The sequence below is a fragment of the Impatiens glandulifera genome, chromosome 1 (genome assembly GCF_907164915.1).
Source record: "Impatiens glandulifera chromosome 1, dImpGla2.1, whole genome shotgun sequence".
Classification (NCBI taxonomy): Eukaryota; Viridiplantae; Streptophyta; class Magnoliopsida; order Ericales; family Balsaminaceae; genus Impatiens; species Impatiens glandulifera.
Window position 1 is genome coordinate 37,364,168 of NC_061862.1, and position 14,004 is coordinate 37,378,171.

The 14,004-nt window shown below is 32.6% G+C and overlaps 2 protein-coding genes across 3 annotated transcripts; both read right to left on the reverse strand.

The window, feature by feature from the left end:
* Window positions 1-1,586: 1,586 nt before the first annotated feature.
* On the reverse strand, window positions 1,587-4,991 carry LOC124919987. Of its 2 annotated transcripts, none has more exons than XM_047460366.1 (14): window positions 4,823-4,991; window positions 4,561-4,696; window positions 4,215-4,472; window positions 3,959-4,133; window positions 3,754-3,815; window positions 3,513-3,676; window positions 3,330-3,427; window positions 3,112-3,170; window positions 2,904-3,038; window positions 2,605-2,837; window positions 2,347-2,515; window positions 2,197-2,272; window positions 2,062-2,121; window positions 1,587-1,966 (listed from the first exon to the last, which is right to left on the reverse strand). In XM_047460366.1, the coding sequence occupies exons 1-14, from the start codon at window positions 4,873-4,875 to the stop codon at window positions 1,746-1,748; spliced, it is 1,899 nt and encodes a 632-aa protein (XP_047316322.1). In that variant the 5' UTR covers window positions 4,876-4,991; the 3' UTR covers window positions 1,587-1,745. The 2 variants fall into 2 exon arrangements, with proteins under 2 accessions (XP_047316322.1, XP_047316321.1); XM_047460365.1 differs by having other exon boundaries at window positions 4,561-4,702.
* A 685-nt stretch (window positions 4,992-5,676) lies between these two features.
* LOC124922169 (protein PECTIC ARABINOGALACTAN SYNTHESIS-RELATED-like) lies at window positions 5,677-10,968 on the reverse strand. The gene is made up of 11 exons (XM_047462898.1): window positions 10,513-10,968; window positions 9,942-9,992; window positions 9,759-9,849; window positions 9,159-9,235; window positions 8,557-8,645; window positions 7,990-8,109; window positions 7,738-7,854; window positions 7,519-7,662; window positions 7,304-7,427; window positions 7,029-7,220; window positions 5,677-6,267 (listed from the first exon to the last, which is right to left on the reverse strand). The coding sequence occupies exons 1-11, from the start codon at window positions 10,801-10,803 to the stop codon at window positions 5,908-5,910; spliced, it is 1,656 nt and encodes a 551-aa protein (XP_047318854.1). The 5' UTR covers window positions 10,804-10,968; the 3' UTR covers window positions 5,677-5,907.
* Between the last annotated feature and the right edge of the window lie 3,036 nt (window positions 10,969-14,004).

The following is a 14,004-nucleotide window of genomic DNA, read 5'->3' on the forward strand; positions in this document are numbered from 1 at the left end:
ATATAAGTAATTTGCAGTTGACAAAGATTCTAGAAAGTTGTCCGGTACTTGAAGAACTAACGCTGCATAGTTATTCTTACCTTAATTATATTAGACTACGTGATTTCCAAGTTTCAGAGAATCTTATAGAGATTGATTTTTGTGCAAACAATCTCCATACACTTCAATACACAGGTCTGTCAACACTGTTCTCATTTAAGATCAAAACCCGGAGACTGGTTAATATGTTTATATAAAATGTCTTAGATTATCGGTATACCATCACTAATTTGTGTTGTGACATCCCGATGCTCAAGAATCTAATTTTTTCGTCGCACTTAACTGTATACACTTTAAAAGTAAGACATTTCATCTACATCTTCCTCCTTCAAGTCTTTCCAGGTTAAATTGTACTTGACCAATTAACTAACCAAAGTTATTTTTCTTGCTGACATTATTTATGGTCCGTTGATGATCATGTGCATGCATTCCTTAATTTGAGGCGATCGGTTATGCCTCTTTTCCATATCATGGATGATGCTATATGGCTATTGGTTAATTTTTGTTGCAGTTGTTGGAAATTTTACCAGAGAACCAAATGAGAGGGAAGAAGGAGGAAGTCATTGAGAAATACCCTAATGGAACCATAACTAAGCTAGAGCTGAATGGGTTCATAGGACACCAACACCAAGTTGACTTGCTTATTGGTCATTGGTCCATCTTACAAGAAAGACCAATATCAATTGTTGGGTTAATCAAGACGTAACCATTGAGGAAAAAATTAGTTTTCAAAATCAATCTGAATGGATTCGCACAATCATTTCTACTTCTATTCGTCTAGTTTTTATAGAGTTCGTCTGTCCACATGATCAAAGATGTCTAGATTTTCTACAAAGTTCGTCGTTTCCCATTGTCAAAGACTAAAATTCTGGAATATTGTGTTTTAATTTTAGTTTAAGTAATAATGATTGAGTATTATATTATTGTGTTACGACTTGTTTTGTAACTAGTGTTTGTAACTAGTGTTTGTGAGTTCTTGATTTCAAGAACCAGATGAGAAATATATAATCAAAGTGCAGCGAAAGGGTTTTGTAAAGAAGAATTTGAGATGAAAGAAAAAGAAGAATCAAGGATGAGAAAAGAAGACTGCTGGTCTATACCAAATAGTCCAAAACAAAGGTTCAAAACATAAAATACAATTGGGGTAAAGAACTTTCACACAAAATTTCATATATTTCTTCTATTATTCGATGGGTCCTTGGGGAAGAGGGATCAACATTATATAGGTGTTGATTTACCCCAGAATATTCAGTTGTGACATTTAACAGAATTCAGTTTGTTAAAATAAAACAGAATATTAGACTAAAAAACAGAAATATAGCTCAAGTGCACAATAGGACCGTAGAGGGTGCTGAAATTATTTTGAGACCGCAACATTAATTTGGAGACCATAACATATTGTTAGTTAGAATTTAATGACATCTTGATTTTAATTTTAATAAGCTTAATTTTCCGTTGTGAAAAATTTAGAAATATGTTTAATATTTACGATGAGTTGCTATACAGAATCAAAAACATAACACTAACTCGGCTACTCAAATTTAATGGAGGCTTGAATTGAACCTTTTTTACAGCTCCAATTTGATCAACATTTTTCTAATAGTAAATTTAATTTTGAAAGTTGCCATATATAATAACAACAAAGGATGTTACTTTTCATTTGAGATATATATATAATCAGTGATGCAGCCACAAGAAAATGAAAACTAACCGCAGTTCAAAACAAAGAGAGCAGATCCATGACTTTCCACAAATGCCGATATAGATTCTTCTTTCGGACCAATGTTGCTTCCGCTCCATACTTCTTTCCCAAAACACCCTCCACCATTAATGTTACTCAACCCTACTGCCTTTATCACCTCTGATACTTTTGTGGACATTACAGTCTTCTCACTATTCAAGTTGAAATATGCCAAGTATATCTTTCCTGAAGAACACACAATAAAAAAAAATGGATAAAACAGTTCAAAATACATTACATTATAAAATCCAGTATTATATGGAGAGATCAATTCATCTAACCGTCTCTTCCTGTCGCGATCCATGAACGAATCCCTCCAACAGCAGCAGCAGTTGCTTTAACTGTTCCCACCCAAAAACAATAAAAGAATAGACTATTTCCGAACTAATGATTTTTCTGATATTTAAATGGCTTGCCTTTTATTGTTCTCATTGAGGCACATTGTCCAGAGTAATTGTTCCTTAGGGTACCATCATAGTTCAACTCCCACATCTATACAAAACTTCAACTTTTGATAAAAAACAAAGAAACTCCGATTTAAATCTATATACTTTACCACTTTTTACCTGGTTGGCATCCCATTTGCAAGGCGAAAAAGAACCTCTTCCAATCTCTTTGGAGTATAATCTTCTCCTCGGAGAAGCATTCAAGCACATATCCATTTGATTCCGTGCTAACAACTGCATCTTTCCTTCTAACCGCTCTTTCATCATCACCTTCTCATCATCATCCTCACTGATTCATTCAACACCATGGAAAAAAGGAAAGATCATTATCAATGTTAATAAACCAACCAACATAAATAAAGGAGATTGAATCATTACAATTCCATGTCCGGGTTTCTCCTGTATAGACAGAAAGCTTCCTCATCACCGCTCGAGCCTCCATCATTCCAGCAGACTCGTAAAGTGTCATCATCTAGGGATTTAGATGTCCAGCTTTTTGCATCAACGTTAGTGCAGCTAGATAAAGAGAAAACACGTCTTTCTCCCAAATTCGTGTTTTCCATGCTTTGGTCTCCAAATTGGATTGAAATTGAGGCAGTAACGTATGGAAACTGTATAAATATAAAAGATTATAATTCCTTTACTCTCGTCCTTTTGAACTTAATCAACAGACTTGCCTCCATGTTGTTTGAGCTGAAAGAATTTATTTCCAGGAGGGTAGGATGAGTAATTAGAGCAAGTGTGTTTTTGTCCAGTTTTCTCATATCCCCTCCAAACATTAGAGGGGACCTCGACATAGACCACAGAGTCATCTATAGAAGAAGAAACAAGATTCATACAGTTAATAAATGTAGAATTTTCCAATCCGGGGTTAGTTTTTCTAACCTGGGTTCTTTGCTCATTTAGAGTAAGTCTTCCATTTCTGTGTGGACCCTCATTAGACCCTGGAGTGCATATACAAACCAAATCATAATAAAAATTAAACAAAATTTCAGTAAAACTGCTTAGACAACGCAATTCCAAAACCAAATAATTTGTTAATAGCGAGCTTTTCCAGTGATCTCTTCTGAAGAAGCCATTTTGATCAAATAAAGAAATATGACCTGGATCTGTGAGCCAACCGAGAGGTAGCATATCCAAATCAGGCCATGACTTTCCGAGCAAACCTGCTGCTCCTGTCATGTTAGCAGCTGAGAAGTCTCTGTGCAACAAATGAAGCATAGAAAATGAAAAAAAAAAAACAAAATCAGAAATAAACTCGTTTGCATACAAATGATTTAATCCACCTTGTAATGTTAAAGTGTGATGCTACATCCAGCCAAGTGTCCCAATCATCCCCGGTTATTCTATACATGTTGACTAAACAATTTACACGTTTTGCCATTGCTGGTGTCACGCTGGTTCCAGGAGAAAGTGAATACAATATAGGACGTTTTAATCCTCTTAAAACCTACATAGAAAAAAAAAATTATGATTCTGCAAAGTAAAAAGTTTAAAAATAAAAACTTAGTAGTAGTATCTGCATACCTCGGATACAGTTGATATTTCATCTATATCCAAGTCATCGCCAAATACACAATCATGTTTTACTGTCGAAAAACAACCGACTCAATCATAGCTTTCACTCAATTCTAATTTACTTTAAAAATATAACCAAAATATTGTCTAAACATGGACCATTTTTCAAGCATAACTGACATATAAAAATTTCAACCATTTGACATCCACATACCAAAATCGATGCCCCAATCTGCATACTGTAGATAAAGAGACCTCAAGAAGGCTCTTCCAGCACCGAGCTTCGTATTCACACTCATGAAACCATGACTCATCCACGCACAAGCCCTCTCCGTCAAACCTATATCCTTCGCATACCATATCCTTCCATCCTCAACATAAGCACTTCCCTGTGCTCAAACAAAGCCAACTACAATTTCTAGTTCTAGAATGATTTGAGTATTGAAAAAAAGTTGTATCCATAGAAACACCTTGTCAATATCCAGAATGGGTGTGTTTGCATTGAAAGCTTGCTTGCTTAAACCCCTCATGACATGAATACCAAACTTCAAACCCATATTATGAACATTCTTAGCCACTTCAGAAAGACCTTTCCCATCTTTGGATGAAGGCCATCTATTTGGGTCAGGCATCATCCTTCCCCATTCATCAATTACATCAAATCCTTCTGAATCAGTGTAGGCTCCATTGATTTTCTTTCTATACCACAGATAATCGAGGACAACGTACTGCATAAACCCATTGGACATAAAGTTTTTAAAAATTTAACAGTTAATGATTCCTTTTGAAAAAAATTCTATACTGAAATTTGATGACCTCATATCCATGAGCTTTGAGTTTCTGTGATACGAGAGCTGCATTCTCCAAAAACTCTTCTTCTGAGATTGTCCAGCAAAAGGAATCATAAGAGTTCCAACCTCTTGGCGGAAAGCTAGCACGATCAGCAAATACCCTACAATTAGACCATCGTTTTTTTTTATCAAATCAAGTTCAGTTCTACTTAAAATTGGTAATCATGAATTGGGTATAACATATTTCCATATTGTTTTTAGTTCAATCAACATATAAAAGGTCATACCTTTGACAGAGGAAAATGAAGGAGAAGAAGAAGATAGCAACGGCCTTCTTCATCTGTGCTCGTTTGGGTAGAGTCTAGAGATAATACCTTGAAAGATTGTTTTCACTTTCGGGTTTTTGTTCTTAGGTGAAGAATGTGAGCATTATCTATGCTTCCTCAATCTACTCTAAAGTTTGTTTCTTGCAAAACAACATAAAAGAAAAAAGACAACCTAATTACCTAAATGAAGCATAAATATTTAATATTTTTTAAACTAGTATCCTTTTATCTGATTTTGATTTTGCATGGAATATTAATATTTAATATTTTTAAACAAAAGTATATTAGTAAGCATAATTAATGAGTACTTCAAACAATTAAGAAAGTATCATATAAGAAGAATGGTCACATCCAAATTTATTTTTAGAAGAAACTATTAAATGAAGGCTAGCAATTTTGTCTCATTATTAAGAACCAATCTACCCATTCTAACTAAATTCAAAAGATCAATAAAATACTACTTAAAAGAATCATTAATAAATTTTCTAATGGATTTTTCATTAAAAAGGAAAATCATTTATTTTTTTTATGGAGGACATTTTATTGATTTTATTTAAAAGAGATGACGATTTTTACCAGTTTGCATTTTTAAATATATAATTTTGCAATTAAACAACGGAATATTAATGTGAATGATATATATAAACTAATGTCTATAATGTATATGCTATTATGATATAATCTCTGTTTATTGTTTACGTCATCTCTCGGAATACATGACTGGCAATCCATAAACAAATCATTTTGAATCCATTTTTATTTCCATACAAAGACTAACTACAATCCCTGATACAAGAGTAAGAAGCCAAGAGAATAATAACCAAGTGAAAATGGTTAATCAAAGAGTAGTCTGGATTTACAAATATCTTTAATGAATGACATAAAGAAAATGAAGCTAATCATTAATGATACAAAATTGCAACTATATATATCCGTGACAGAAGAAATCTCACAAACAAACCTATACCTCTAACACTCAAATTTCCTTAAAACATCTTCTACCCTCACCAGTATTAATATATTGTCGGTAAGATTTGGAAACTAACTCACGCTTTACACATGCAGGGAGTAAGAGGGTTCTCCCACAGATCATAATTGGGGAAAGTTTCTTCAGGCAAACCAGCTCGAGTCTGGTGAGTGACTACGACGTCTTCTACAAAGTTGGCCCAACCCATATAAGGGTCCCCTAAAGATTTTGACATCAGTCCTTTATCCGGTTTTATGGATTTTTGACGATGACCCATGTACCTTCGGAAACCAATTATCAGTTTCGCAAAGTTTCCCCCATGTGTCATCACAAACACATTCGATTTCAAGCAAACCAAGAAGTCTAGAGCTGCCAAGCTAGTTACATGTTTCCTGAATCCATCCAACTCTTCCTTGCTCGCCAGTTCCTCCTTTGTCACCTTTATTTTGGTAAAATTATTAAAATATCATTAGTAATTATTTTGGTAAAAACTGGTATATTTGGGTAAAATGACTGAAAATTCCTTAGTTGATGTTTACAATATTGGGCCCAATTAAAATTCCTTAGGTTCTAGATCCAAATCTAGATGAAAAATCTATAATAATTTCTTTGCAAACACCTTTTAAAAAAACAAACATTTTTGTAAGCACTTTCTTTTTGTCAAATATTTAATGTGGCTCAAAAGCAAAACTTTGAGCTTGTTTGATCTTGGGTTATTTGAAAGAAGAAGAAAAGTTACGATTTCAAAATCTTGTTTGACGAAAAAATGGATTATTTGGGTTAAACTACTAAAATATCTTTTTTATTTAAAATTTAATGTTTATAAAAAAAATTTAAGTGTATTTTGGTAATTTGATTCATTAATTTAGTGAGTTGATTATTGTGTGATGTGATAGAGGATTATTTTGAAATAATCCAAATAACCCAAGATCAAACAAGCTCTAATGGACTATATTCTGTAATTTATTGATAGTTTTTCGTCTAGATCCAAATCAAGACCCAGAAACAAGAAAATGGAGCCAAATGGGCCAATATTATAAAGAATATAGTGAGTCTATTTTGGTATTTTAGTTTATGATTTGAATGATTTGATGAAGTGATTGGTAATGAGATAATAGTTTATTTGGATTAAGTCCAAATAAACCACATCAAACAAGCCCTAAGTGAACAATTTGAATGGCAGAGATATAAGTATCTTACTAGATATGGAAACATATTCCTTAGGGGCGCCATCCGGTTCTGACCACCATAAACCTGACCAGAAGCAACGTAGATTTGGGTTTCCTTTGGATAGCCCATTGCCCGAAGAATCACGGCTACTTCCCCTGGTTCAAGAGGGCAGCGACCTTCCTTCCGCTTCTGCAGTGCTAATGACCATAGATGGGAACCATTCTGCAGGAGGATAATCGAATTGGTAATTTTGTTTTAGATGGAAACCAGGAAAAAATATATATTATATAAAAATACAGGAGCACCTTGAACCGACGAGGCCATTCTTTTTGTCTGTACAATGCCATCTGAGACTTCTCCTCTCTTGACCCCACAAAATCACAAAAGGACAGCCCAACCATCCCTTTCTCAAACCTAAGATGGAGAGCCCTGTTTGATCAAGTATTTGGATATATTTGTCAAAAAATTGACCACACTACTGATTGAGTCAAGATTCAGAAATAAAAGTTTATTTTTGTACATGTAAGGATTTGAACCGCTTGTGCGGTTTCTCATTCGTGATGCTAGTAAGTCAGCCATCTGTTCAATTTCTGGAAGGAACTTTAGTGCATGATAGTTTACCCTGCATCTTAACATGTTGATTTCTGGAGGAACATTATCATACCTGAGATCAAATTGACCAGTTATAAAATGCTCATTTTCCTTGAGAATTATCTTGCAAAAAGAGTCCACAACTTACCCAAGTCGATCAACAAAAGGTTTAAGGGACATTACTTTCTTCTCTTTAATCCGAGGCAAAACATTGTCAATATAGAACTGGGCTGGGGCATATTTCGGAATGTTCTTGACTGTCCGCCTAACATATGAGCACAAACATTTCAGATATAAAGCATGCACCTAGCCAGTATTGATGTGCTAATATTCGACCTAAACCCTTTCCGATACCAAAACATCAGTTAATGAGCACTAAAATCATAGACTACTACCTCACCTAATACTGGTGAATAACTCTGACTTGTCAGTAAACCAGTCAGGAATATCACGAACAATTTGTACATCGTCCTTCAAGTAGTCAATGAAATGATCAACATCAAATATGTCCTCAAATTTCCTGTAAATATATAGAACACAGTGTAATATAAATATAGAGGAGCATCTCTTGACTGTTTGTCCCTAAAGAAAAGCCTAGAATGGTATGCACATCAATCATTATGAAGAAGGTTAGAGAAAAGAGAGTTCCTTTAAGACATGAATGACCCTATATTGGAGACCCCTTTGTTTCTGAATCTGGATCCGGATATGAATCTGATAGAGAAACCGTCAATGAATTTTTAATATCCCCATTTTCAAATTTGATCAGCTCTGAATCCACATTTGAATGAGAAAAGTGATTTATTTGGTGTTTCCAAATGAAGCAATGACTCGTCATTTAGCATATACCAACATGACAACATGTAGGCAAATATAGAAATATGAGATATTACGAGCAAGTCAACAAGAAATGCTAAATCATTATAGTAAGTCATGGTAATGGTCATGCTAAATCAAAATAACTCACGTTTGATCTTTCCATATTTGATCTTGCTTCAAGACAGGCAAAATAAGGGTGGCATTCATGATTTTGGCCACAGCAACAGCATTGCAGATCTGCATACAAGTAGATGTTGATAGTAACTCTACTTTTTGACTGAAGGAAACAACGAAATAAGAGTCCAGCCCATTTTTAACGAGTAACTAAGAAGGTTAAATTTTGAATTGTTTCTTATTACTCAAGGGTTGAACTTGAATACAAGCCCTTTCATGAACAAACAAAACTCATGCAAGCTGAACCTGCGGCCTCACTATACAGGCCATACCAAAGAAGTATGCTCAGTTGGTTAATGAGATTTAATAAAACCTTATACAATAAAGCAATTATAACATGATACAAACATAACAACTAACATACTTAGTACAACGATTATATATGGTGTGGTTGAGAAAATTTCAAGGTGAAAATACGGAAACCTAAAAATTGGTCAAATCCTATATTGGCAAAATTTCTGACAATTATATATGAGAGCGATAAAAAATAAAATAAGCATACAGTTAAATAGACCGTTAAAGGGAGAATGGAGAAAACTTCTCAGTTGGAAAAATATTAGAAACCAATCAACATACTGCTATTCTCTGTTGGTTAAGACCACCTTCAGCATGTATAAATATGTATCCATTTGTTTCATTCTCTTGCACAACATCTGCGGAAAGCAAAAGAAGCGGGAGAGATTAAACAAAGCTTTATTGCATTAGCATAAAGACCAAAATTTTGCTTGAATTCCTTTAGAACAAAATTTAAAGAGAGGACAAATTCTCCAAATAGTTACAGAATAATTTCTGAGCTAGTGCAACAATTAATGATCCAGTAACATATTAAGAACAAATTTATGTGCTGCAAGATATGAACCATGCAACATAAGACATGAAATGTGAATTGCTCATCAATAGGCTCATAGCCTAATTAGAAACCCTTATCTAGTCCAAGTTTATATTTTTAGTACTTACTATAGAAAAAGTTCAATCATTCACACCAAGAGTTTATATTCCTCATACAATCCAAATTCTAGCTCAAACCCACTTATGGGTGCTCATAACAGATCAGTATCTTGCAAATTATAATCTTTTGCAATGAGACCTGACTTTGTCTAACAAATGGAATAATTTGTTTCTCTTTTGTGGAAACTATTAACGAATTCATGACTAGATGTATTTCAACCCAAAAACCTGAAATTGCACCAACACGCCGCTCTGCACAGGGCTTCCATGAAGTGGTGGCTGAATGAGGGTTCTCCCAAAGCGAGGCTGGCTCCTTAACCTAGTGGATGCCAAAGGCAACAGACATGGAAGAAGTTACAAGAAGATTCGGGTGAAATAACAATGTCAAGAATATTGATCTAAATAACTTACTCCAGGGCAGTGAAGAACAATGCCTTCTTTTGTGCACAAGTAAGGGGAATTCTGCAAAGGAAATGAAGAAAATATGTTGAGTTCCATGATATGATACTCACAACAATATACTAAGAAAAGTGTGACCGCTAATGTGACATTTATCTAATCCTTTGATCATGAACATAATAGCACTGTTAATATAAGATGCGAGAAAGAACATTGAAGCGAATCCAGTCTGATCAGTGAGAAACTTCCATATATGGTAAGATCAAAGTGAAATAACAAGCTCATGACTGGTAAAAGCAAATACAGAGATCATTGGCATTACTCAGTGAAACTGGAAGCAAACACCTTGAGCATCAGAGAAGAGACACTATGTAGGAATGTTTAAAATAAAATATTTTTGAAGCTTTCCATATGCATACATTTAAGAAAACAAGTGCCAGAATCTAGTCCTAGGCCACGTAATTACTCAGTGGCTCAGCAACAGCTGCGCGTCAGTTGCGAAATCTAATGAAAAAATGGAATTGTTCTTTCTAGTCCTAGGCCTTCCTAAATTGGTCAAAGAATGAAAACGAAGAGTACTTACTATACGACTGAGGAACGAAATGATTGAAACCAAGCCAATGAGAAGAGTAAAGAAGATCAAGAGAAGTGAGATCTTCGAATTTTGAGGCTGAAACCTACTTTCCTCACCAAAGTAGGACCACATAAAGTGAAAATTGGATAACAACGAACGGACTCGATCTTTAGAATGACGATCATAAGTCTCGGTGTCGGACTGTCTGTCGGGAACGAATGGAGAAGATTCGTCATCCCGCTTCATCGGAGACGAAGTGGCTCGGTTTCCTAGGGAGGTCGAGTGGCGGAACTCCGCCATCGCTCGATTCGGACTGGACGCCAGTTTACCACTGTGCTCCACTCCTATACTGCAAAGTCCGTGTGATTTCAGAGAATCTGGATCAAAGCTTCAGTCTCTGTTGATACGATTCTATGAAGCTTCTTCCAGTTCCATCTTCAAATGTAAATGTTTGACATCAAATGCCAATTTATTAATCTCATCTTATATTGTTTGGAATTAAACATAGATTAGATTTGAATGAATGAACATAAATAGATCTTATTAATTTACAGGTTATAATTATCATTAGTGTTAAAAGTTTAGAGTTCTTTAGATTAAAATAACTTTATACATTTAGGTTTCTTTTACAAGAAAATGTAATTTTAAAATATCTTCTTTTCCACTATTCTTGGAGTTTATTTGATCTGTTTTTTTAACTTATTGTTAAGATAAAGAAGTAAAATATTATAGTTATATAATAAAAAATAATATTTCATATTTTAAAATATTATTAAAGCAATGTTAGTGAGAAAAAAAATACATGAAATAAATTAAAATGCAGACAAGACTTGATATTATAAAAAAAAAAAAAAAAAAAAACAATACAACGTTTTTAGTACGAATTTCTCATTATTTTAATTTTTTTTCATTGAAATATTTCCTTTACACGAGATCACAATCGATCATTTGATTGATACACTTTAATAATTTGATTTTTAGAAATTTCTATATAAACTCATTGATCAAATAAATATTTTTAACAAAAGTTGAGGTAAATGTATTCGATAAAATTAAAATAGTGAGATATAGTGAATTATATTTTACCACTCTATGTCTATTTATAGTTAAAGTCTCAACACATTTAATACTAAAATGACTACACACTATAAATTTTATCACAATTAACAACACATCTTACACGAAATGACTACATACTACAAATCTTATCACAATTACACACTACAAAGTTTATTACGTTTATCAATACATTTGATACGTAATGACTACACACTACATTTATCACGCTTATCAACACATTTTACATGAAAATGAGTATACACTACAAAATTTATCACAATTATCAACACATTTGACACGAAATGACTACACATTACAAAGTTTATTACGCTTATCAACACAACTGACACAAAAATAATTACATACTATAAAGTTTATCACAATTATGAACACATCTGACACGAAATAACTACACGCTACAAAATTTATTACGCTTATTAACACATCTGACACGAAATGACTACACACTACAAAGTTTATTACTATAAATACATAACCTATTATCACTATATTATTAAGTCACTCATAACTTATAACATATATTATCTTATCCAAAACATCAATTTTCTCAAATGAATTTCAACGTTGGTGATTCATCTTCTTCTTTAGAGGATGATGATAATAAGATGATCATAAACGTTTTTTTTTAAAACAAGAAATGGTATATCGTGCTATCACTAATAACAACATGTTCATCCAACAACTTTTTGAACAACAAAGCCACCAAATATTACATTGTGGTTCAATTCCTAAACATATTGTTATCAATCATGATCGAGAGATTGTTGATCGTAGGTTGTACAATGATTAATTTTCAAATAATTTATTGTACAACAAGACCATGTTTCGTTGGAGATATCGAATGTCTCGCTCATTGCTCTTTCAAATTGTTGACACAAACAAAGATCATAATAGTTACTTCCAACAACGATCGAACAATACATGTAAACTTGGATGATTTCCAATGAAAAAAATAACATCAAATTTTCATATGTTGTCATATGATATTCCAGCAGACGCCACATATTAGTATATTAAAATGGAGAGTCTAATGCAATTGAAAGAATGCAAAGATTTTTCGAGCTGTGGTTGAAATATTTAACGAACGTTATCTTAAAAGGTCAACAACAAATACTATTTCTAGACTTCTCTATACTGACAAGAAACGTGGATTTTCTAAAATGTTAGACAATTTATATTGCATGCATTGTAAGTGGAAAAATTGTCCTACCGCGTGAACCGAGCAATATGCAGACCGTAGTGGAAAACTTACAATCATTCTTGAAGCTATAGCAAATTATGATCTTTGAATATAACATGCGAATTTCGGTTTTCCAGGCACCAACAACGATATAAACTATGTTCTCGAATCTAACTCAATGTATTTCTCCTCCAACTCATTATGTAATCCAAAGAAAAGAATATAATATGGACTATTATTTAGTTGATAGCATATATACGAAATAGTCTACCAGTGCAAAAAAATTATGAGCCATGTGATCCAAAAAAAATATTTTGTAATGAAACAAGAAACATATAGAAAGGACGTTAAACGTGCATTTGGAGTTCTTCAATCATGTTTTGCAATTGTAGCATGACTGGTACGGTGTTGAAAAAACGAAATGTTGCATGATATAATGACTACATGTATAATTTCGCATAACATGATTATTGAGGATGAACGTGACATTAGTGCACCTATTGAAATTGAAATGGAAACGCTTTCGCCGGAGGTTAAAATGATGATAGATGAAAATAATTGATTTCAAAATTTTATATCATTTCGAAAAAATAAAAAATAAAGAAACTCACGTTGCACTTCATAATGTATTAATTGATCATTTATGGGAAGAATACGTATACATCATTTATGTGTACGAAGTAATTTTTTAATAATATTTGTTTTTGTGTAATTTTTTAATAATGTTTGTTTTTAACTTTTTATGTAATTTTCTTATAATTTGCTATGCAATCAATGCAATTGCAAGCCTCATTTTATAGGACTTCCAAATTTTTTGCCCCCATTTTATAGGACTTCCAAATTTTTAATTTTTAGTATATAATATTATTAATTATATATTATAAGTTATAAATAATCCGTTTTACAGTATAATTAATATCATATTCTTTTTATATTTATTTCTTTATAATATTATAATTTTTTCTCTCTATATTATGTATAATAATATTTTTTTTTCTTCATATTATATTATAATATATTACTTATTTCTTTTTCTATATTATATATAATATAATAATATATTCACTTTTTTTTATATTATAATTTATAAATAATTTTATTATTTTTTATAACATGTTTTTATCTTTAATATTAGACTTATTTTTTATCTATCTTTATTAGAACTCTTTTATATCACTAACCCTAATTATATTGTAACGGTATTTACGTCTCTAATATTTTAATTTTTTTTTATCATAAAT